A 26,609-nucleotide genomic window follows, 5' to 3' on the forward strand; every position below is an offset into this window, starting at 1 on the left:
GATAGGACTTCCGCACACTTAATACACAGCAATTGCATCATCTTCCATCGCATTTATCAACAGTAACCATTTCAAGAAGACCCATAATTCAGACAACAGTTCTTATCACCAATTACTCCGCCTGGCGTCGTTTTCAATGAATCGCGATCATGAGCACAACACCGACTTGTCGGCTGAGGTTGCCAGTGGCAATATAGTGGGCAATGCAAAGTTATCTGATCATGACGGCATAAGTCCTGATAATGCAGACAGAGCTTCCTCGAGTCGGCTTTACAAAGATACGGCATTTATTCCGTCCATGAGCAACTTGCATAGCACCCATAAGCAGCAATCGAGAAGTCATGGCATCGATCATATTCAAGATAACCAATGCATGCCATCCACTCGCTCATCTAGCAGGACACCGAGAAGATTGAGTGGCAGTACAGTTACAAGTTCTCTTAGTGAAATGGAGCCAGCACCTCCAGTCCTCGGAAAGATTGGCGTATGCGCTTTGGATGTGAAAGCTCGCAGCAAGCCGAGTCAGAACATCTTGACACGCCTTCAATCTAAAGGAGGGTTTGAAGTGATCGTTTTTGGTGATAAAGTCATTCTTGATGAGGCTGTAGAAAACTGGCCTGTTTGTGACTTCTTGATTGCTTTCTTCTCTGACGGATTTCCATTGGACAAGGCTATCGCATACGCTAAACTTCGAAAACCGTTTTGTGTGAATGATCTGCCAATGCAGAAGGTTCTGTGGGATCGTCGTCTGTGCTTGAAAATCCTAGACCAAATGAATGTTCCAACGCCAAAACGACTTGAAGTCAACCGCGATGGTGGGCCAACATTGGAGTCGCCAGAGCTTGCACAGCATGTTCATAGACTCGCAGGAGTCAAACTTGACGGGCCTGGAGATGGGACGGGCGGGGGCGCTGCGAAAACGAAAAGCGTATCAATGTCAGATGACGGTGATTCGTTGATCGTGGACGGGAAGACGTTCAGAAAGCCATTCGTCGAGAAACCGACCGACGGAGAAGATCACAATATCCACATATATTTCCCCAACGACCAACAGTATGGTGGTGGTGGCAGAAAGCTTTTTCGAAAAGTGGGCAATAAAAGTTCCGAATATGACCCTCATCTTACCATTCCCCGGTCGATAACAGATCAGGGCGCCAGCTACATCTATGAGCAGTTCTTGAGGGTGGATAACTCCGAGGACGTCAAAGCTTATACCGTCGGTCCAGAGTACTGCCATGCAGAAACAAGGAAGTCACCAGTGGTTGATGGGCTCGTTCGGCGAAATACACACGGTAAAGAGCTGAGATATATAACGAATTTGAGCAAGGATGAAGCTTTAATTGCTTCGAAAATATCCAACGGTTTCGGCCAGCGAATCTGCGGCTTTGACATGCTACGGGTTGGGGATCGAAGCTACGTAATAGACGTCAATGGATGGAGTTTTGTCAAAGACAACAACGATTACTATGATCGATGTGCTAGCATCCTCCGCGACACTTTCCTTAGTGAAAAGCGGAGGCTTTCCGAAGTTGTTGACACGATCTCCTCCGATGCCGGCCATACTTGGAGGCCTTCTGTCTCACATAGACACGCGCTGAAAACTCTACTGAAACCGCCAAGTACATCAAAACTTTACGGGAACCAGCAGCACAACAGGACCTCTGACAATGACTTGCCTGAAGCTCTTACTGCAGGACTTGTCGAACCGCCTGGAAAGGAAAGTCCAGATGCTGGCAAAATCGCCAGAAATACTACAGCAAAGGACAATCACCCAAACCCCACTAGCTACACGGTGCAACACGGCAAGCCACCGGTTGGAATTATGGACGCACCCAACGAAGGTGCTCCTCCACCTCCAGCCTCCAAGCACTCTTGGAAATTGAAGGGCATGGTAGCCGTCATTAGACATGCAGATCGCACACCAAAACAAAAATTCAAGTTCACCTTCCACAGTCAGCCGTTTATTGATCTATTGAAAGGGCATCAGGAAGAAGTGGTGATCAAAGGGAAGGCTGCACTGGCCAGTGTTTCTGATGCTGTCAGAGTCGCAATGGCTCAGGAACTCGAAGATATGGATAAATTGAAATTACTCCGCACATCTCTCGACAAAAAAGGCGGCTGGCCTGGAACTAAAGTTCAAATCAAGCCGATGTTTCGCAAAAGAACCCCCGACGAACTTCATGGGGGAGAATCAAATGTTCGAAACATTTCAGAAAGTTGCCCGAGAGATAAGAGCTTGAGCAGGTCTCAAACCCGGAGTGACTCGATATCTGGTGCCACTTTCTCGAGGTTCTCTGCTGCCGAAAATGACCTTATCCTTGATAAACTTCAACTTGTCATTAAATGGGGTGGGGAGCCAACTCATGCTGCTCGTTACCAGTCACAGGACCTAGGACTCAACATCCGTGATGACCTGAAATTGATGAACAAAGAAGCACTGAACAATGTCCGGATATTCACTAGCTCGGAACGACGTGTAAGCACCAGCGGTAAGTAGCTTTGCACCATTGGTTTTGGCATATAACAAGCTAATTGACTTTTTTGCAGCTCAAATTTGGGCTTGCTCTTTTCTGGATCAAAAGGAACTTCCGGAGGGATTCATACAAGTACGGAAGGATCTCTTAGATGACTCCAACGCTGCAAAAGACCTTATGGATAAGGTAAAAAAGAAGCTGAAACTGCTTCTAAGAGAAGGCTCTGCCCCATCTCAGTTCACCTGGCCGAAGGATAATATCCCCGAACCCTCAGTCGTCTTGGCTACTGTTGTTGAGCTGATGAAGTTCCATCGAGACGTTATGCGTCACAATTTTCGAAGACTTGATAATAATGCTTCACATGGCCGACCAGCAACGACCCCTGCAGGTTCTTCTCCTAGTGTTTTCACTGAGAACGCCGATATCTCTTCTATTCAAGGGCGATGGTGCACCGGCGAGGACCCCATGCTTTTTAAGGAGAGATGGGAGAAATTATTTGCCGAGTTTTGTGATACGGAAAAGGTCGATCCTAGTAAACTTTCGGAGCTATACGATAGCATGAAGTTCGATGCTCTCCACAATCGGCAATTTCTAGAGTGGGTTTTCATGCCCCCTGATGACGAAAGCTCCGAGTCATTCGAGGACATTAGATCGAACAGCGATGTGAACACAGACAGGAGTGGAGAGCATGGAGATAATTCGACATTCGCTCGCCGATTTAGTCTCAGGAAAAGGCTGCATGCTTTTGAACCAATCCCACACCTACGAGCCCTTGATGATTCTTACGATCACTACTTCAAATTATACCCAGGTGCTAGCTCCACAAAGGCCAAAGTGGACGCGAGACTGTCAAAATTGAGAGAGCTATACAAACTGGCTAAGGTCTTGTTTGACTACGTAACACCTCAGGAATACGGCATTACAGATACAGAAAAATTGGAGATTGGCCTACTGACATCCTTACCCCTTCTTCAGGAGATTGTAAGGGATCTAGAAGAAGTGCAAGCCTCGACTGATGCGAAGTCATTTTTCTATTTTACCAAAGAGTCCCATATTTACACCCTTCTAAACTGCATCCTTGAAGGTGGTATACAGACTAAAATTGCCCGAACCGCCATTCCCGAGTTGGATTATTTGTCTCAGATCTGTTTTGAGCTTTATGAAGCCCGGGATTGCGAATCATCAACAAATTCTTACTCAATTCGAATTTCTATTAGCCCTGGGTGCCATGCATTTGACCCACTGGATGTGCAACTTGATGCTAGGCATGCCATCGGTTGTGCACCTAGACGAAGTTTGACAGCTCATAAAGATTGGAAGGAAGTCATCGAGACTCTCAAGGCTAAATTCAACACGTGAGTTATATTACATTGGCTACTGCCTACAGCACCAAAGGCTGGAGCCGGTTATAATTCATCTATTTCAGTGATAGAACTAACTTCCTACTGCAGTGTTGAACTTCCCAAATCATTTATTGCAGTGAATTTGAGTGACAAGCATGGGCCTAACACTTGAGGCTTGGTTTGTATACTGGTTGGTTGAAATATTTTAAGTACTCTTACATAAAATATTCTGCATAACATAATCATATTCATTTTGAATCCATGTGGATGTTTAGGCTGTCCCGGTTACACTAGTTATGGTAACATTATAGTATCCTTTGTGGTGCCAAGGTCATGGCGCTGGCTCCCGGATGACCCTGCGGTGGATCCGGGATTCCCTGCGCACGAGGGGATCCCCGAGAACGAGAAGCTGGCCAAGCAAGCCGCCCTGCGGGGGGGTAGCATTGGCGCGGAGCGACAGCCGCCCCCGGGAGCAGTGGGCAAGATTAGAGAGAATATATGGTATCAATATTACACAGGACCAGCTAGAGGACCAGCCATAACTTAGAACTATAGTAAAGTATGGAAGTCAAGCAGATATATAACAGCTATAATGTTATACTATACTATAAAGACAGAAGAGTGACAAGGTAAGGAATATAAAATCTTTTATACTAAAAAATGATATATTAAATTATTTTATAAGCTTATGATTTTTTAAGTATTTTTTTACATAGTTTATCTTATAATTATTATAATTATATTATTAATTCAAGTAAATATAATATTATTATTTTTTAAGTAAATTATTATTAGGTTACTATATATATTATAAAGTAGATATAAAATTAAAAAAGAAAGAATTTCTATAAGATTTTTATTAATATTAATAGTTTATTATAGATACTCTCAGGTACAAATATATATATATTATTCAATTAAGGATAATTTTATTTATAAAACTAATTACTTAAGTTATAATTTATAAGTTATATTCTTATATATTTATAAGCAGTGTCTACTGATACTAGGAAGAATTAAGAGTAGATATTATCTAGGCAGCTAATCCCCTACCTGATAATAAATATCTTTATAAAAGTAATAAAATATAAGAAAATAAAGATAATATAATTCAAAATAAATTACTTAGATCTTCTCCTAGTAATTCTTATAATTTATTATAAGTAATAAATATATATTAATTAGATACTAATTTATTATTAATTTATTATTTACTTATAAGAATGTCTTATATTTATCTTTATTAATATAAGTATTTAATTTATATTTTTAATTATAATAATTATCTCTTTTTCTTGAAGTATCTTGATACTAAGATAATAAGATTTTATAATTAATTAAATTAAAATATAAATAATTAATAAGTATTATTTTTATATAATCTAATTAGGCAAGTTAAAATAATAATAATAAATATCATAATAAATAATCTTAAGTCTTATTATTATTATTTAAGATAATAAGATGAATATTTTTATATTATTTATTTTATGAGATTTTTTTTTCTTTCTAACTTTTCTTACTAATAATTTTGTATATATATAATATTTATTTATTAGTTTATTAGTAAAATTAAGCTTAATTTATATTATAATCTTTAAATAATTATTATTATAATTTTTAAGTATAAAACTTCTTTAGGAGCTAGTCTCTTAATTAATATTAATATAAGTTATTATTATTTTTCTAGTAATTAAATAGCGTATTAATAAGAATAATAATATTATAATAATTAAAAGTATTTTCTTAATAATAAGTAACTAAAGAGTTTAATTAAGATTTTTAAGATATATCTTCTAGTTTCTTATATTTATTATTTTATTTATTAATATTTATTATTCTTATAAATTTTACATAATTATTAATTTAATAATAGATTTTTATTAGCTAATCTAGTCCTAACTATTAAAAAGAATAAAAAAAATATGATTTATTAATATTCTTATTTTACTTTATTATTAAATAAATATTAATATATAAATAAAGATTACTTATTTTTCTTCTAGTTCTTAGATAAGTATTATAAAATTCTTTTAATATTTTTATTACTAAAAAAGAATTAGAATTAAAGACTTGTATAATTATTTATATAAATTTTAAAAATATAAATATTATTATTAATAAAAAAAAGTATTTACTAGTACTTATTCTTTTTTATTTTATAATAAATAAAATATTAATTTTATCTTTTATTAAGTAGCTAAATATAATAATAATTTATATTAATAAAATATTTTTATTTTATTAATAATTTTTTTTTACTAGTCTAGTAAAAGATATTAACATTTTTATTATTAAATTATAATATTTTTTGATTAATAAATATAATATTAAAAATATTAGATTACTATTCTTATATTAATTAAAAAAAAATCTAGCTAATAAATTAGTAATAAAAAAATTATTAAGAATAATAAGAGTAATAATAACAATTAAAATAATTCAAATTTAATTAAATTTATTCTAAGCTTTAGGCTTAATAATAATTATTTTTATATAATTTTTAATATTTTTGTAATAAAATTTCTTCTTACTAGAAAGAAGAAAGAATAAAGTTATTAATTAATTTAAATATAATATATAAAGAAAAAAAGATCTTTTTAAGAAAGAATTTCTTAATTAATTTATTATATTTAATATTAATGGAATTTTATAAAAGAAATACTTACTTTTAAATATTATTATAATATACTTAGAGTATTTTTAAGATTTTTTTTTAGTTATTATAAAATTTTATAAGTCAGGAATTCTTTTTATTTAATTAAATATTATATTTTTAATAATAATTTTTATTAACTAGGATTAAATTTATTTTATTATTTTTTTTTAATTTTAATTATTAATTTTAATAGGCTAGGGATTTATAGATATTATATTAGATTTTTATAAATATTAAAATTTAAGTAAGTTAATATAAAAAATAAGATAAATATTATTTTGTCTTAAAAAATTATAATTAATATATTTATTAATTAATTATTTTATTAATCTTAAAAAGTCCTAAAAAATAACTATCTAATTTTTAATTAGATTATTAAATATACATATTTTTTATAAATAATAAGATTTTATTTCTAATCTTCAAAGCTATTAATATATAATATTTATTAAAAATTTTTCTTTATTTTTTATAGACTTTTTATAATTATTTCTTTAATTTTATATAAGTCTTATAAATTTTTTATATTATTTCTTAATACTTTATAATAATGTATTACTTATTAAGTTATAGTCTTATAATAATTCTAGTTTATATTTATAATATATAGAAAATAAGGACTTTTTATTAAATATATATTAAATTATGATTTATAAAACTTATAATTAATAAAAAAGTTAATCTAATTACTTATATTAATAATATTAATTTTTAAAATAAAAAACTTCAAATTATTATTCTTTTTTCTTAATTTTAATTGTTTTTTTTATTAAAGTTAATTAAAAATAATCTAGAGTAAGAAATTCTAGATTTTTATTCTTTTTATCTAAAATTGAATATATTAAATTCTAAGAATTACTTAAAATTAAGAATTTTAGTAGTAGTAGTAGTAGTAGTCCTTATTACTGTCAAGACCCTAGGATCCCTTGTTGCTTCTGCCGTACTAGTGTTGGTGACTTGGGTTGTTCGAGGTGAAGAGCGCCCTGCGGTCTTTCTATCAGCTATTAATAATAGAATTATACTAACCTAAGGCCTCACACAGTGGCCATACTAACTATATTAATTAATAAGGTGACCTGATGGTTTAAAGATAACTAATAAGTAATAAGAGAAGTAAGGCGTGTCAGGTACAAAAACCTGATTACTTAAGTTAAGTATAGATAAATAGAAACTAGACTGAATATATACTCAGACTTGTACTATATATTAAATATGACTAACTAAACTATAAATACAGGTAAATAAGTATTCTTATATATTCTTTATTTATCTACTTCTCTGTATATCTTCTAAGATAGATAATAAGATATATCTAATTAATATACTTGTCCCTGTATACTTTACTATATACTTTTTAAAGTAGATTCTTAAGTATATTATATTATATAACTTATATTTTTATTTATATAAGATTCTTAATTCTTTTATTAATTAATTAGTATTTAGCTTCTGCCTGACTATGCTATTTTTATAAGATATTAATCTTATTAAATTTTTATAATATTACTTCCTTCTCTTCTTAGTATTTTATTCTTGAAACTTTATAAAGATATATTCTTTTTCTTTTTTATTTTATTTCTTTTTAGCTATGTCTTTTTACTATATTAACCTAAGTTTTTAACTACTTAGTATAATATTAAAAGATTCTTTATAATAGTTATATTATCTCTGATTCTTGTGCCTTTTGTAATAATTATAATCTTAATTATATAATAAATCTTAAGAATTAAAATTATACTGCCTGTACTTATTATAATTATTAGTATAAAAAGTATTTTTATAATAAATAAGAGTGGTAGTTAATTTATAATTAATATAATAAGATTAATTATAAAATTCAAGAAGCTGAAGAGGCTTTTATCTAATTATTTACTAAGTTACTTTACTTATAGAAATAATAAAAATTCCTTAAAGAGTGTTATTCTAAAATATTAGAGTATAATTCTGTTATTATAGCTTATCTAGATATAAAGAATTTATTAAGTGCTGAGAATCTTTAAGAGCTAGATTATCTAGTTAATACCTAGGATAGTGCTTAACTTATTATAATATTAGATATTTCTAGTTTCTTTTAGATAATAAATAATTCTTCTTTTTAATTAAGTATTAATTTATTTACTAGTAGTATTACTAAACTAGCTAGTAATAGCTTATTAAATTCTTAATAGGCTTTTATATATTTTCTAAGATATTATAATCTTTTTATTTAATTAGATAAAGTAATTTCTTGCTAACTTATTTATCTCTCAGAATTTTCTTAATTTTATATTCTTATTTAATACTTTTATTAATTTTTATATTTATTATAATTTAGCTTTCCTTTAGTACTAGTTCTAATAATAAAATATAAAAGACTAGGTATATATAGCATATTAATTCTAGTAGTTTTAGCTAATAATTAACTATTTTTAATTTTTTTTTAATAATAAATAGTCCTAATTTTTAGTAGTTAAGTTTCTAACTTAATTATTTAGTTTTAATATTTTTATAGAGTAGGAATATCTTTTTCCCCTTTTTTAGATTAGGTTCTTTCTTATAATACTTGTTATAATAAATTACTGTCTTTATATTTATAAAGTTAATATTTCTTATTAATTATTAGTATAATATTTTAAGTATCTTTATTACTTTTTTTACTTATTTTAATATAGTTTTCTTGTTCCTGGGTTTATTATATATCTTTAGATAATAATTATAATTTATATAAAATAATATCTTATATATAGTTGCATGTGCTGTATTATTATATATAAATTATATTATTAGTAAGTATTATTCCTAATTATTTTAGTTATAATTAATATAATATTAAAGATACTGCTTAATAGTCTGGTTAGTTCTTTTTATTTAATTATTTACTTATAGGTAATATATTATTATTAAGTAATAATTAATCCTTATAATATCTATTAATAATTTCTAAAATTTTAATATAAAGAGCTTATCTTTATTTAATATAATTTTCTATAATATCCTATAATTAGTAATAATATAGTATAGTAATATATAAGCTATATCTTGTGCTATTATTATACTCTTTATTAATATAAACTAGATATATTTTATTAATCTGTCTGTAATAATAGTGATTATATTTTATTCTTAGGATTCTAGTAGTAATCTAATAAAGTTTATTATTATCTATTTTTATAGTTATTTTAGTATGTCTAGTAATTATATCTTTTTATAAAATTAGTACCTTGCAGGCTTGTCCTGTATATAAGTATTATAATTTTAAATATAATCTTATATAGTTTTTTATATATTAGGCTAATAATAATTTTAAGTAATTTATTTACATGTCTTCTTAGTTCTGAAGTATTCTTAAAATAGTTTATTATAATATATTCTAATAATCTCTTGTCTTATATAGTAAGATATATAAATAAGTTTATATATATAAACTAATCTATCTTTATTTATAACTAATTTATTATTATCTACTAAGTTATTTAGTATCTCTTAAATAATTTTATTTTTTTTTATTTTATAAATTAACTTATTTAATAAATTATTCTTGATCTCTATGATTCCTGCTAGCTATTAATAATTATATATTAATAATCTATCTTTATATTACTTGAGAATTATAGATTTAATAATTTTATTCTTTAGCTTATAGTCTGGTTATTAACTTAATATATTAGCTTGGTTATTTTTACTACTCTTATAATATTAGATTCTGAAATTATATTATAATAATATTTCTAATTATCTTATCTATCTCCATGTTAATTCTTTAATTATTATAAAAAAAGTAAGATTCTTATGATTTATTCTGATAATAACTTATTACTTTACTTCTTTAAGATAGACTCTCTATATTTTAAATATAGTAATAATTACTAGTAATTTCTTGTTATAAATATTATAGTTTAATTTTACTTAGATTAATTTTCTTAAATAAAATATAACTAGTTTTAACTTATTATTATTTCTTAATTAAGTTATTCTTATCCTGATAGTATAATCTGAAGTATTTATCTTAATTATTATTTCTTTTTCTAGATTATATTATATTAAGACTAGTATAATAATAAGTTAGTATTTAATATCTTTAAATACTTTTTAATAATTATCTGTCTAGTTAAATTCCTCTGTCTTCTTTATTAGATTAAAGAGTAAATCTAGCTTATATATATAATAATAGATAAATCTTCTATAGTAGTTTACTAATCCTATAAATTATTATAATTTTTTAAGATTTCTTAATCATGACTAGTCTCTAATTATCTAAACTTTATTTTTATTAGTATAGATTCTCTTTATAAATATCTAGTATCCTAGGAAATCTATTTCTATGATATAAAATTTATATTTCTTTAATTTATATTATAGCTTGGTAATTTATAGCTTTTATAATACTTATTTAATATATATCTTATATTCTTTAAGATTCTTTAAGAAGATAAGAATATTATTAAGATATATAATAATAAATATATCTAGTAATTTTTCTAGTATTTTATTAATAAATCTCTAAAATAATACTAGTATATTAATAAGACTAAATAATATAATTAAATATTTATAGTAGCTATATTTTAATCTAAATATTATTTTCTATTTATCTTCTTTAATAATATATAGTTTATTATATATATTAGTAATATTAAGTTTTATAAAGATTTTAGCTCTCTTAAGCTTGTCTTATATTTCTATAATTAATAATAATATATACTTATCTTTAATTATAACCTGATTAAGTAATTTATAATTTATATATAGTTATAAGTTTTTATCTTTTTTTAATATAAATAAGATGTTATATCTTGCTAGTAATTTTAATAGTTAAATTATTTTTTTTATTAATTATTCCTTAATATATACTTGTAGTATTTGTAATTTCTTTTCTAATATTAAATAGATTTTTTTATATACTACCTGTTTTTCTTCTTTAATTAGAATAATATAATTATATATCTTATACTCTAGTAATTTAGAGTTCTTAAGTTACTTGAATAGTTTCTTAAATCTCTTATAATCTTATAATATTATAATCTATTTAGTTACTATTAGTATTTATATTTTAATATTACTAGTATTAAGTCTCTTATTTATAAGTCTCTTAGTAACTTCTTCTAGTATTATAATTTTATAATAATTTATTACTATATCTAGTGTTTATTCTAGTAATATTATTAACTAATCTTAGTAACTTGGTTTTGTTGCTACTAATACTTATATTATATAATTATTATTAGATTTATTTCTAAATCTCTTAGCTAATACTTGGGCTTCTTGTTTTTAAATATATTATTAAGACTTAAATATTCCTGTTATTTATTCTTGTTTTAGATAATTATAATTTATAAATTAAAGACTATTTATTTTCTAGTTAATTTCTAGATTATAATCCCTGAGTTATAAGATTCTTAATATTATATTATATTATCCTAATTATATTATATTAAAGTTTATTTATTTAAAATAACTAAATATAATTATAGGAGTTAGTTCTAATTTAATTATAAGATAATTTCTTAAGTTTTTATTATTTAGTCTTATAATAAATTCTGAGTTAGTTTTTTTAATATCTTTAATACTTAGTTTTTATTAGAATTAAGAATTTATAAAGTTACCTGTTACTCTAGAGTTAAGTATTACTTTAATTATTTATTTATATACTTATATAATAAACTTGATATAGGTTCCTTATCCTGTTACTATAATTTGTTTTTTATTTTACTAATTTAGTACTTGCTTATATAGTAAGAGTTATAATAAGTAAGTACTAATAAACTTGTTATTATAATATGTCCTGTACTTATTATTATAGCACTGTATTTATATTATATATTTATAATATAAGTAATATAGGTAACTTCTATAAGAATACTATAGGTCTTAATATAGATATATTATTTTTTATTTATTTATACTCTTTAATATTTTTAGCAAGTATCTTAATACTGCTTTTTCTATATCATGTAGTTAGTAATATTTATTATAATATATTATCTATAATAGTTTCTTATGCTATAAGTATGTTCTAAAATAAGTATATAAGTATTATTTATAGTCATAGTATCCATATAGATTAGAATATTATTTATACTTAAGTTTCACAAGTTTATTATAATACTAGATGTTATTTTTTTAATACTACACATATTATATTCCTGAATATTATATATACTTTTATTAATATATTTCTTATAATTTATTAGTTTTTTCCTAGTATTCTAGATTCTAGTAGGTGTAATCCCTAATCCTGCTATAAATATTTATTTTAATAGCTTTATTAAGTTCTTTAATTTTATTAGTTATAATTAATTACTTTCTTAGCTTGACTAATACTTATATAATATCTTATATATTAGCTTTTTTATAATATTTTTCTATAGTTTTCTCTAGTTCTAGAGAATTTTAAGATATATTAGTCTTTAAGCTTAGTTTTAGGTCTCTTACTTAAGTACTAAATTCTTTATTAAGTAAATTAATATTATTCTAGATTATACTAGGAAATTTATTCTTTTTAACTAGCTTGTTTATACTAATAGCTTTATTAGATTTATTTATTTTTACATGAAATTTATTACTTCTATTATTAGATTTTATTATCTTATTTTCTTTATTAAAATAGCTTTAATTCTTTATATTATAATTATTATTATTACTTTACTAATAATTGCTCAGATCTATAAGTTTATTTAATTAATTAATTTTATAGATTATATATAGTTTCTTAGCTAGTAGGTCTGCCTTAGATCTCTTATTCTTATTATTATTCTAAGTATCTTTAACTTCTTTATAAATAGCTTTTAACTACTTTTATAGTTCTTTATTATTATTTTTCTATTATTAGCCTAATCAGTATTCCCTTATTATATAATCTTGTTTTTTATAATTATAATATACTTTATTATTTTAATATTATTCCCTTTCTTTTTTAGAGATTTCTTAGTGTTAAGCTATATCTAGCTTTATTAGTTATAGCCTATAAGAATTACTATATCCTTGGCTTTTTAGCTGTGCTTGTTATTTATTATTAGTATTATACTAGCTTATTCTCTAGTTATCTTGGTATCTGTTACCTGACTAATTCTTATACCTAATATTAAAGTTAAATAGCTTATTATTAATCTTAATTACTTATTTAATTATCTTGCTAAGGGTTCCTGGCTATTTTATCTAGATTAGCTTTTCTTAAACTTCTAGTTTAAGCTCTTCTTTAAATTATATAATATAAGTATTATTATTTTAATTTAACTAAGATATAACCTGCTAAAATTCTGAAGTATATTAATTAACTAATTTAAATTATTATAATTATTATAATTTTTGTTCTATATTTTAAACTGTATTAATATCTTTAAATATTATATAAAATTATTTCTTGAAGTTATTATAGCTCTTAAATATTTTATTAATTTTATTATCTTAATTATTTTTAGTATTATTCTAGAAGTCCCTGATATAAAGTTTAAACTAATTAAATACTAGATTCTTTAGATATATAGTAATAAATATAATTTTATTAGATTTAGTAGCAAGTCTCTCTCTGTTTATTTTTATATATATATTTATTTATATTAGAAATATATAAAGCTTAGAATAAGTATTATTAAATATCTCTAGTAGTTTAATCTTAATAGTATAGGTTATAAGTTATTTCTTTAAGATTATGATATATGCCTGTAGTTACTTGATTATACTAATAATATTTATTAAAGTTAGCCTACTGCTAGTATCTCCCTGACTACTTCTATTACTAGTTCTAGGAATTAGCATGGCTATTCTATTATTATTTAATATAATAATATTTTAGTTTGTTTTAAGTTAATCTAAGACTTTACTTATATTAACTAGTATTTAATATATTAAGACTCTAGGATCCCTTGTTACTTTTATTATACTAGTATTAGTAATTTAGATTATTCAAGATAAAGAGTACTCTATAATCTTTCTATTAGCTATTAATAATAAGATTATACTAACTTGAGGCCTTATATAGTGGCTATATTAATTATATTAATTAATAAGGTGACCTGATAGTTTAAAAGTAACTAATAAGTAATAAGAGAAGTAAGGCATGTCAGGTATAAAAACCTGATTACTTAGATTAAATATAAATAAGTAGAAACTAGACTAAATATATACTCAGACTTGTACTATATATTAAATATAACTAACTAAACTATAGATACAGGTGAATAAGTGTTTTTATATATTCTTTATCTATCTACTTTTCTATATATCTTCTAAGATAGATAGTAAGATATATCTAATTAGTATACTTGTCCCTGTATACTTTGCTGTATACTTTTTAAAGTAGATCCTTAAGTATATTATATTATATGACTTGTATCTTTATTCATGCAAGATTCTTAATCCTTTTATTAGTTGATTAGTATTTAGCTTCTGCCCGGCTGTGCCGCCTTTGTGGGGTATTAACCTTGTTGGGTTTCCGTAATAATTACCCTGTCCTAGCTTGTCTAACTAACTAGCTGTCATGCAGGGTTAAGCAGAGTGTAGCTTTACTTAGAAAAACCTATAGCTTATATAAGAAGTAACTACCATAGTAGCTAAGAAATATAAATATATTAAATAAAGGAAATAAATAATATAAATAAATTTTTTAATAAGATTTTATCTTATATTTTTTATAAAAATAATTTTAATTATTATACTAGCTTTTATAATCTTTAAGATATTATAATTATTATAATTTTAAATATTCTTATATCTTGCTTTTATTTTTATTCTTATATTTATTTTTTTTAACTTTAACTCTTATATTACTAGTTTTATCTTTTTATATTAAACTTATATCTTATTATATAATTATATTATTTATATATATTAATTCTTATTAATACTTATAAGGGACTTAATTCTATAATTATTATTAAATATATTTTTTAATTTTTGTTATACTTATTATTCTTTACTTATTTTTATTTTATAATTCTTATTAATTTTAGATTTATTATATAAAATTACTTAAGCAGGCCTGTCTTAATTATAAACTTTATTATTAATATAATTATTTTTAGATTAGTAATTAGCTTCTAAAACTATATATTAATAAGAATTTAAAATTAGTCTAGCTTATATTATAACTTAATATAAAGTTTAATTAAAAATTAATATATTATAAGAATATATTATAAGATTTAATTCTTAAAGTTATATTTATATTATATAATATTTTATATTCTTATTTAAAAAAGATATTAGTTTAGTTAAATCTACTTTATATAAAGTTATATTAATATAAAAAAGATTATTTTTTATATTTTTTTTTAATATTTAAGTATTTACTTACTCAGGATTATAATAAGTTACTTAATTAATTAATTTATTTATTTCTTTTCTTATATAATATCTTATAGGTCTTATATTTTTATATAAATTTTATATTTAATTATAATTTTAAGTTATAATTAATTTCTAGTAAGTTTTTTAATTCTAAATCTTATTTTTTACTTTTATATACTAGTATAACTTTATATTAATATAATTTTTTATAAAAAAGCTTATTTAATAGATTTAATTATTTGCTTATTTTTAAAGATCTTTTTATAGGCAGGAGTTTATTATAAGATTATTTAAATATTTTATATTTAATATTAATATAATTTATTTAAATATACCTGTAAGAAAGCTTAACTAGATATTATATAAAATTTAAATAAGATTTTTAATCTTATCTAGTTATTTAAGAAGATAATAATTTTTTTATTTATTTATATTTTTTATTAAATAATATCTTAATATTATTTAATTATATTATTTAATTATACTTAAAATTATATTTATTACTTAAAGCTTTATTATATAAATTATTATAATTATTTCTAGCTTTAAATAAATCTTAGTATAAGTTATAAGATAAAGTATTATATATAATTATAATTCTTATATAGTTCTAATAATTACTTTTATTTATATATATAACTAGTTATTCTTTTTTCTTAGTCTTTCTAGGAGCTTCTTATATATTCTTTTATTTTTTAATAATTATTATAAGAACTAGAGAACTATTTATTTATTTTCTTATATTTTAATTAAGATATTTAAAAAATTTATAAGTATTTATTTACTTTTATTATTTTTATTTTTATAAAATTATATTTTTAAGTTATTATTTATTTTATAATTAGTTACTTTATATAATTAAAAAAGAGTTAATATTAGTTTTATTTAAATATAAATTAAAATTTTCTTAATTTATTTATTATAATTAAATATATATAAGTAGTAAATAAAACTTTATATTAAGTATTCTAGTTATAATTATTTAAAAGTCTTTACTAATAAGATATATTATATATTTTTAAATAGAAATAAACTAGTAAATTACTTAATTATAATCTCTAGTAATTATAAACTCTAGCTAATATTATATAATTATCTTATAAAATATTTATAAGATTATTATTACTAAATATATTTATTATATAATTATAAGAAAAATCTTTTATATGAACTTAGTAAGATCTTATAGAATTACTACTAGTTTTTATTTTAATTATAATCTTAACTTAATATTTATAAAATATAAGCTTTAAATTAAGTTATAAATCTAGATATTACTTTAATAAAAGTAAATATAATATAATTAATAAATATATCTTGATAAGTAAGAAGATAAGTTAAAAGTAAAAAAAATACTTCTTAATTATATGATTAATTTGATAAATAATAATAACTTCTAATAACTTTTCTAAAATATTTGATAGTATAATTAAGTAATAAGATTTAAGTTACTAGTAATTTTTTTTTCTTTATAAAATATAACTATAAGTATTTTTATAAATATATATATTAAATATAGTCTTAAGTATATCTTATCTTTAGTAAATTAATAATCTTATATTATAAAATATTCAAGATATTATTATTTTCTCATACTTTCATTATTATTATAAAGATAATTATAATAATAATTTTATAATATATAATAAGCAAGAACTTTATAAATATAAAATAAGATTTAATATTAATATCAAATAAATATACTAGTAAGAGCTTTAGAAAGAAGATATTTTTATAAAACTTAATTTTTTTCTATTAGAATTTTTATTAAGACTCTATTTAGATTATAAAATAAGAAAATAATCTTTTACTTATAAACTTCTTATTATTATATTTACTTAGATATTTTTTATATATTATAAGACTTATTCTTAACAACTTTTTATATTTAATAATAATAATTATATTATAAAGCTTTACTAATTATTCTCTTTTTATAATTTTAAATTATTATATATTATTATTATATAATTAAAATATAAAAATAAATTTATTTTTATAAAGCTTATATATCTGCTTTATTACTTTCTTATGATTCTTATTAAAACAAGAATTAGACTAATTACAGGAATTAGCCTAGAAGATAGATATATTAATAATAATTTATATTATAATTATAAATATTATAATTTTAAGCTTAATCTAGTATTTCAAGATTTTTATATAATTACTTATCTTTATATCTAAAGAGATTATAACTAGAATCTTATTAAAATTCTAAGTTATACTTAATAAAAAAAAGTTAAGAAATATTAATCTTATTATAAAATATTTAATAAAAATCTTCTATAAAATCTTCTTATTTATAATCTTTTAATTATAATATTTTAATATCTAGACTAAAAGTATTTAATTATTAAGTATTATATATATTAGCTAGTAATCTAAGTTATATTATATATTATTAGCCTGTTATATATAAATTCACTAGTTAAAAAATATACTAAATATATATATAAGATTAATTATAAAGTTTTACTAGTTTCTTTCTTATATTATTATATTTTTATCCATAATTAATATAAGATTAAACTTATTAATTAACTTAAGTTTTTTATATTATAATTAATTCTAATTTTAAGACTTTCTTATAAGATAATAAATATTTATATTTTTAATAATTATGTAGTTTATAATCAAGAATTAATTCTAATCTTAAAATATTTATAAAATTATAAACTTTTATTAAAGCTAGTTAAGGATAAGACTTTATAATTAGTTATATATATTATATATATAAAATATTTATTTTTTTATATTATATTAATATATAAGCTTAAGTTATTAATGATGTTTTAAGATTATTTACTATATTTATAATCTAGAAATAATATATTTAAATATAATTATATATATGTACCTAGTAGAATTATAAGAGTAATAACAAAATAATTAATAAAATTATTAAATAGGCTAGTATATAATTTTAGTTATAACATTAGCTTATAATTCTTATATTTAAAATAAAATTATTAATAAAATTATTAAATAGGCTAGTATATAATTTTAGTTATAAGATTAGCTTATAATTCTTATATAATAATAATATTAGCTTATAAGATTCTAAGATCATATAAGAAAATTATTATAGTTTTTTTATGTCTTATATATATTATATTAAATAATTTATATAATTTTAAATATTAATATTATTTAATTATTAATACATATTTTTTATAAGATCTCATAATCTTAATAAAAATTTAAAGATTCATTAATTTTTTTCTAAATATTTATATTTATTTCTTAAAATAGAGAATTTAGTAATTTAAATAACTAAGATAATTTTAAAATCTTTTATACTAGAAGATAATATATATACTAAATTATTATATAAACTTATAATATTATTTATTAAAAAATTTTTATTTAATTAGATTTTGTCAGATCCTGCGGTGAATAGGACCCGTAAGAAGTAGACCTTTTTGGACTAGGTCTGAAAGGAATATGATTTAACTTAATTCAAGTAAATAAACCAAGTCAAGTAATAGGAATAAGACTAGATAATTTAAACTAAATCAGGAAGAATAAGAGAATATTTAAAAGAAGAAAAAGAACTCTAATTTTTTATTTTAAAGGAGCTAGTAATTATATATTTAAAGAATAATTAGATATTAGTAAATAATTAAATAATAATTAAATAATATATTATATAAATTTAGAAATAAAAAGAAATAGCTATCAAGAGATCAAGTTCTTTAACAAGCTTATTTAGATTAACTATTATAAAGAATTCTAATATATTTTTTTAATTCTTGAAATATCCTTATTTTAGAGTTAGATAATTTAATTAATAGTATCTTTTATATTAAGATAATTAAGAAATTTTTAGTAATTTTATATAATTATTACTTTTATAAAACTATCTATAGATATCTTATTAATTAAAATCTATTTAATTTAAATATTGCCTTATGTAACCTCTTGTTAAACCTAGTAATAATAAATATTAATAATATATTTTAACTTAGTAATAAATACTAAATTTAGCTTTATTATCAAGTTAATAATCTAATAATTATTATATAAAATAGTAATCTTATAACAGGGGTTAAATTAAATTATATTAAAAAATTATTTTTATTAATAAATTTACTTAGTAAGATTAGATAAGCTTAATAATTTAACTTTAATAATTAATATAATTACTATCTTTTATTTGCGTGATTACTAGTTAATAAAATTATTAAATAAAGTAATTAAAAATCTCTTAGTACTTTTCCTTTAAAATTTATTTATAAAAATAGTATTACTTATAATAAGGAATACTAGAATAAGAATTATTTTAATTATTTTATTAAGACTAGAATACTTAATTATAAGATATTTAATCTTATTTAAATAAGTAATTATATAATTAATAGCTTTTATATATGATTCTTAAGGTTTATAAAGAAATTTAAATAGGATTTATAAGACTTTTAAAATATTAGGATAACTAATTATTATTAAATAAATTATTAATCTATTCTTCTGTTAATAAAAATTTATGAAATCTTTATATATCTTTATTAATATATTTATTATAGTATTAGCTAACTTAGTAAATAGATTTTTACTAGATAATAAGGTCTTCAAGAACTTTTAATAAATATTAAATTTATAAATAATTTTCTTAATATATAGACCTTATATAATTCATATCTTCCTATTCAGATAATCTTATATAAGGAATTAAGTTAATTTATTTATATTTTTTATATTATATTATTTAAAAAGAGTCTTTTTAAATTTTATAGCCTTGTCTATATTTCTCTTATAATAAAATAAAATTATATTATTAATAAAAATAATAATAATTATATATTTATTAGTAAATAAACAGGGATTCTCAGGATTAGGGTTTAATTCTAGAATAATAAGTATTTTAAGTTTATTTTATTATAGATTCCCTGAGTTATAGAGTCTATATAGGGCCTGATTTAGTTATAATATCTAATTTTTATAACTATACCTAAATTAAATAATAGATATATATAATCTTTTTAATAAGACTGTTAAGATATATATTCACTATATCTTATTATTTAGGATTTCTAAAACTTCTTAAAAAAAATATTTTTATAATAATTATATCTCTTAATCTTTTTATAAAGTGATTCTACTTAGACTAATATAATAATAATTAATTATATTAAAGTTCTTTTTTATTATAAAATTTATTAAATTTACTTAATAAAATAATATTACTATTAAAGTAAATAATATTTAGATAAATATTAAAATAATTTTTAAGAAAATTAATAATTATTTTAATAAAGTAAATTGTCATGGAAACCCAACAAGGTTAATACCCTATAAAGGTGGCACGGCCAGGCAGAAGCTGAATACTAATCAGCTAATAAAAGAATCAAGAATCCTATATAAATAAAGATATAGATTATATGATATAATATACTCAGGGATTTACTTTAGAAAGTATATAATAGAGTATATAGAGACAAGTATATTAATTAGATATAACTTATTATCTATCTTAAAAGATATACAGGGAAGTATACAAAGAAAGAATATATAAGAATACTTATTTATCTATACCTATAGTCTTAATTAGTTATATATATTTAATATACAGTCCAAGTCTGAGTATATATTTAGTCTAGTTTCTACTTGTCTATACTCTATTAAATATTAGATATATATACTTAATATACCTTACTTCTCTTCTTATTTATTAGTTATCTTCAGACCATCAGGTCATCTTATTAATTAATATAGTTAGCATAGCCACTGTGTGAGGCCTTAAGGTTAGTACAATCCTATTATTAATAACTGATAGGAAGAACACAGGGCGCTCTTTATCTTAAACAACCCAAGTTACTAACACTAGTACAGAAGAAGCAACAAGGGATCCTAGGGTCTTGACAGAGACCTAAGATTAAGCTTAGAAATAAATATATTACTAAAGCCTCTAAGATAAAAGAAATCTATTAAAAAGAATAATAATAAAGCTAATATATAAGATATTATATAAGTATTAGTCAAGCTAAGAGAATAGTTAATTATAATTAATAAAATCAGAGAACTTAATAAAGTTATTAATATAAATATTTATAGAAAAGTCAGGGATTATATTTACTAGAACTTAGAATATTAAGAAAAAATAAATAAATTATAAAAAAAATACTAGTAAAAGTATATATAGTATACAAGAATATAATACTTGTAATATTATAGAAATAATACCTGATTTTATAATAAACCAGTAAAGTTAAAATATAAATAGTATTTTAACCTGCATAGGTACTATAATTATAAATAATACTTATATATCTATTTTAGAACGCACCTAAAGCATAGGGAATTATTATAGATAGTATACTATAATATATATTATAAATAATATAATATGAAAAAAGAAGTATCAAGATATTTACTAAAAGTACTAGAAAATATAGATAACTAAAAAACTACTTGCTCTTACTAAGATTTATAATACTTTTATAAAAGTTATCTATAATATCCAGATTATAATAATACTATATAAATAAAATATTATAATTATAATTATAAGAAATACTATAATAACAAATTTACTAATACTTATTTATTAATATTATTATTATATAAATATATACTAAACTAGTAACAAGATAAATAGATTATAATAATAAAATAGGGAACTTATATTAAATTTATTATATAAATATATAAATAAGTAACTAGAGTAATACTTAACTTTAGAGTAATAAATAACTTTATAAACTTATGATTCTAATAAAAACTAGAAATTAAAGATATTAGCAAAGCTAATCTAGAACTTATTTTAAGATTAAATAATAAAGATCTAAAAGAATAACTTATTATAAAATTAGGACTATTATTTATAATTATATTTAGTTATTTTAAATAAATAAACTTTAATATAATATAATTAGAATAATATAATATAATATTAAAAATCTTATAACTTAAGAATTATAATCTAAAAGTTAACTAGAAGACAGGAAATCTTTAATTTATAAATTATAATTATTTAAAATAAGAATAAATAATAAGAATATTTAAGTCTAAATAATATACTTAAAAGTAAGAAGCTTAAGTATTAGCCAAGAGATTTAAAGATAAAAAGATAAATCTAATAATAATTATATAATATAAGTATTAGTAATAATAAAGTCAAGTTATTAAGATTAATTAATTATATTACCAGAGTAGGTACTAGACATAGTAATAAAATATTATAAAATAATTATACTAAGAGAAGCTACTAAAAAACTTATAAATAAGAAACTTGATTTTAATAATAATAAAATAAAGATATTAGTAATAAATAATTAGATTATTATATTATAAGATTATAAAAAATTTAGGAAATTATTTAAGTAAATTAAAAATATTAAACTACTAGAGTATAAGCTATATAATTATAGTATTCTAATTAAAGAAGAAAAACAAGTAATATAAAAAAAAATCTACTTAATATTAAAAAAAGAATTATAAATATTATAAGTATATATTAAAGAATAACTTATAAAAGAAATAATTTAATTATTAAAATTACTAGCAGGATATAATATTCTATTTATATTAAAGAAAAATAAATAATTATAATTATACATAAATTACAAGCTATTAAACCAGATTATAATTAAGAATAAATATATATTATTATTAATTATAGAGATTTAGGATAAACTTAAAGAAGTAAAGATCTTTATAAAACTTAATATTACAGACATATATAACTAGCTAAAAATTATTAAAAAAGATAAATAAAAAATAATATTCAGAATAAAATATAATTATTATAAGTATTTAATTATATTATTCAGGCTTATTAATATACTAGTATTATTCTAGAGATTTATTAATAAAGTACTAGGAGAATTACTTAATATATTTATTATTATATATCTAGATAATATTCTAATCTTCTCAAAAAACCTTAAAAAATATAAATAATATATTAAACAAGTGTTATGGAAGCTCTGAATTACAAAACTATAATATAAACTATATATTTTTTTTATAAAATTAATTAGTATCTAGCTAGAATCTGGGACTTCTAGATAAACTTTTAATTGATAATCTAGTTAATAATTATAAAATTAGTAAATTTAATTATTATTAAGCTTTTTTATTTATTATTCTATAACTTAACTAGTTATTTTATATAAATAATCTTTATATCTAGTTCTTATATATCCTAGTTTACTTATAATAACTTTATAATTATTTTAGTTATAATATTTTAGAATAATTAAGTTTATATAATAAATCAGGATCTTATAAATTATTTCTTATATAAATATATAAATAAAGACCCCAGCCAAGCCTGCAAATCTTTATTTAATTATTTATATATTATTTAATAATTTTTATCTTAATTAAACTCTAGACCTAGAGCTAGGGATTACTTAATAATAATTACTTAGTAATAATAAAGATTATTAATACTAGTATTATATTAATCTTAACTTATATTATAATCTTTTAGATTTATTTTATCTTCTGAAAAATATTAATTATTTTTAATTTATAAAACTAGTTCTAGATTTCTTAATCTTAAAGCTTTATTATTATCTTATAATTTTTAATATATTTTTAAATTAATATCCCAAGGGTGAAGATATAGCTAGAAAATTCTTATAAAAAAAGTGTTATAATATATAACTAGTTCTAGTATTACTAGCTAGTTTAAAAACTTTATTATTAAGTTATTAATTTAAAATAAAAGTAATATATCTACTTATTAAATATTTAACTTAATATAAATTTTAATATATATTATAAACTTTTTTATAATAGTAATATAATTATATAGGCTAGTATTATTTATTAAAACTTATTTTAGAGTTATAAATACTTTATTTATAATTATATTATTATTCTAGTAAGTAATTTCCTGTATACTAAAGAAATCCTAAACTAAAATTATCTTGTAACAACTTGATGTGGAAGATCTTCATGATGGGAAATTCCATTCTTGGTTTGTGGGCTACAGAAATACTCAACAATGGGCTAGTCCCGATTAGGGGGCAAGGGGGCTAAGCCCTACCACAACAACAATCTGACCGCTTTCGGCGGTTTGGCAGAACAACGATGATGGTAACATATCTAGAGTTATTATTAGATTACTTATACTAGTTTAAAATAATTATTTATCTATTATATCTAGATTCTTTAATATAATAAAATAATATTATAATCCATCAGGTGTCCCTGTAAGTAGTTTATAAGTTATATTCTAAAGAGTAATTATTATATTTATTATTATTATTACTAAATAGCCTGATAGGATTAGTATTAAATAGAAGTAAATAGAGTTATAAGTAACTAGTCAAAAAATAAGCTGAAAAGGGCTTGATTTAGACGAGAAATTTAAAGAATTTAATTAGTGATTAAAGAGATGTTCTCTTATCTTATAGATTCTTTATAAAAGATTTATATAATTAATTTAAGAGTTATAAGAATATAAAAATACTAAAATTAAGATTATAAAAGCTTTAGAAAGTACCTAGTATAAAGTATTATATTAAATAATAAATATTTTTTATATAATATCTTATATTATACTAAAGATCTGTCTTTATATACTATTATTATAAATATTAATTAAATAAGTTATTAAGAACAGCTGCCTGTGTATACTTATATTATTATATTACTATATATTATAAGTTATAAGAGATTATATTCTTATATAAAAAAACTCTTATAATCTAGATATTAATTTAATTATATATTTTTTATAATAATTAAAATAATAACTAGTACAGGATCTCAGGGAGAATCTAAACTAATTACTTATAATTAAAATAATTAATTTAATAATATTATTATTATAATAAGAGCTATAAAGTATAACTATCACTAGTAATGGAAAGAAAGTTATTTAATAATATAATCAAGTATTATATTATCAATCCTAAGCTTATACTAATAATAATAATTATTAAGAAAGTATAAAAGTAGTAATAATCCTAATTATAATTATAATTACTAGTATTATTATTATAATTATTATTACTATCAAGTTATTACATAAGAAGATTACTTATATAATATATTTTAACAAGCTTACAGGGATTACTTTTACTTTAGATCTTATTATATAAGATTAATATTAATATTTATTAATATTTATTAATAGCTAAGTAAGTATTCAAGTTCTAGTAAATCTTACTTAATATTAATCAAATTAATATCTAGTACAAGGTATAATTATAAAGATTAACTAATATTATACTTATAATAAGTAACTTTATATATAATAATTATCTAATTATAAAGAGATCCTAGGTAATAAGCCAGCTAATATCCTAGTTAATATAATTATAAAGATAACTAGTCTAGGAGACTTTATCTTACAGGTCTATATTTATCTAGTAATAATATATTAATAGATTCTATAAGAGAAAGTAATTAAAGTATAATAAATTATATAAAGCCCTGGCTTTAAGAACCTTTATATATAATATATTTTATTTAAATTAAGTAAGAATATCCTGAAGCTTTATAACAGGTTATATTATATATATAATTTAATATTTATATAAATATAAACTAGAAGAAATACTCTTACTAGTTATCTTAATATATTTAATATTATAAATATAATTATATGCCCTTGTAGTCTAGGATTATAATCTATTTAATATATACTTATTATATACTTATAATTAAAAATATTATAAAAAAATAATTATATTATAGATTATTATTTAATTCTTTAGATTCTAGATTTAATATAATAAGCATGTTAATATATATTATAAATATAGCTTCTTAGCTAATTTAGAAGCCTGAAAAATATAATTATTATATAAGTTTATAATACAGGCTAAGTAAAGAATATAAAAGATATCTTATAAGAAAAGTAAAAGAGCTTACTAAGTAATTAAAGATTATAATTATAAGAGAGTT

General features: G+C 20.9%; 1 protein-coding gene across 1 annotated transcript; it reads left to right on the forward strand.

The window, feature by feature from the left end:
* Positions 1–373: 373 nt before the first annotated feature.
* Positions 374–3,989, forward strand: P168DRAFT_244442 (inositol polyphosphate kinase VIP1; the record flags this gene model as incomplete). The annotated part of the gene is made up of 3 exons (XM_024833931.1): positions 374–2,489; positions 2,548–3,829; positions 3,926–3,989. The coding sequence occupies 3 exons, from the start codon at positions 374–376 to the stop codon at positions 3,987–3,989; spliced, it is 3,462 nt and encodes a 1,153-aa protein (XP_024689003.1).
* Between the last annotated feature and the right edge of the window lie 22,620 nt (positions 3,990–26,609).

Source organism: Aspergillus campestris (assembly GCF_002847485.1).
Source record: "Aspergillus campestris IBT 28561 chromosome Unknown P168scaffold_15, whole genome shotgun sequence".
NCBI classification, from domain to species: Eukaryota; Fungi; Ascomycota; class Eurotiomycetes; order Eurotiales; family Aspergillaceae; genus Aspergillus; species Aspergillus campestris.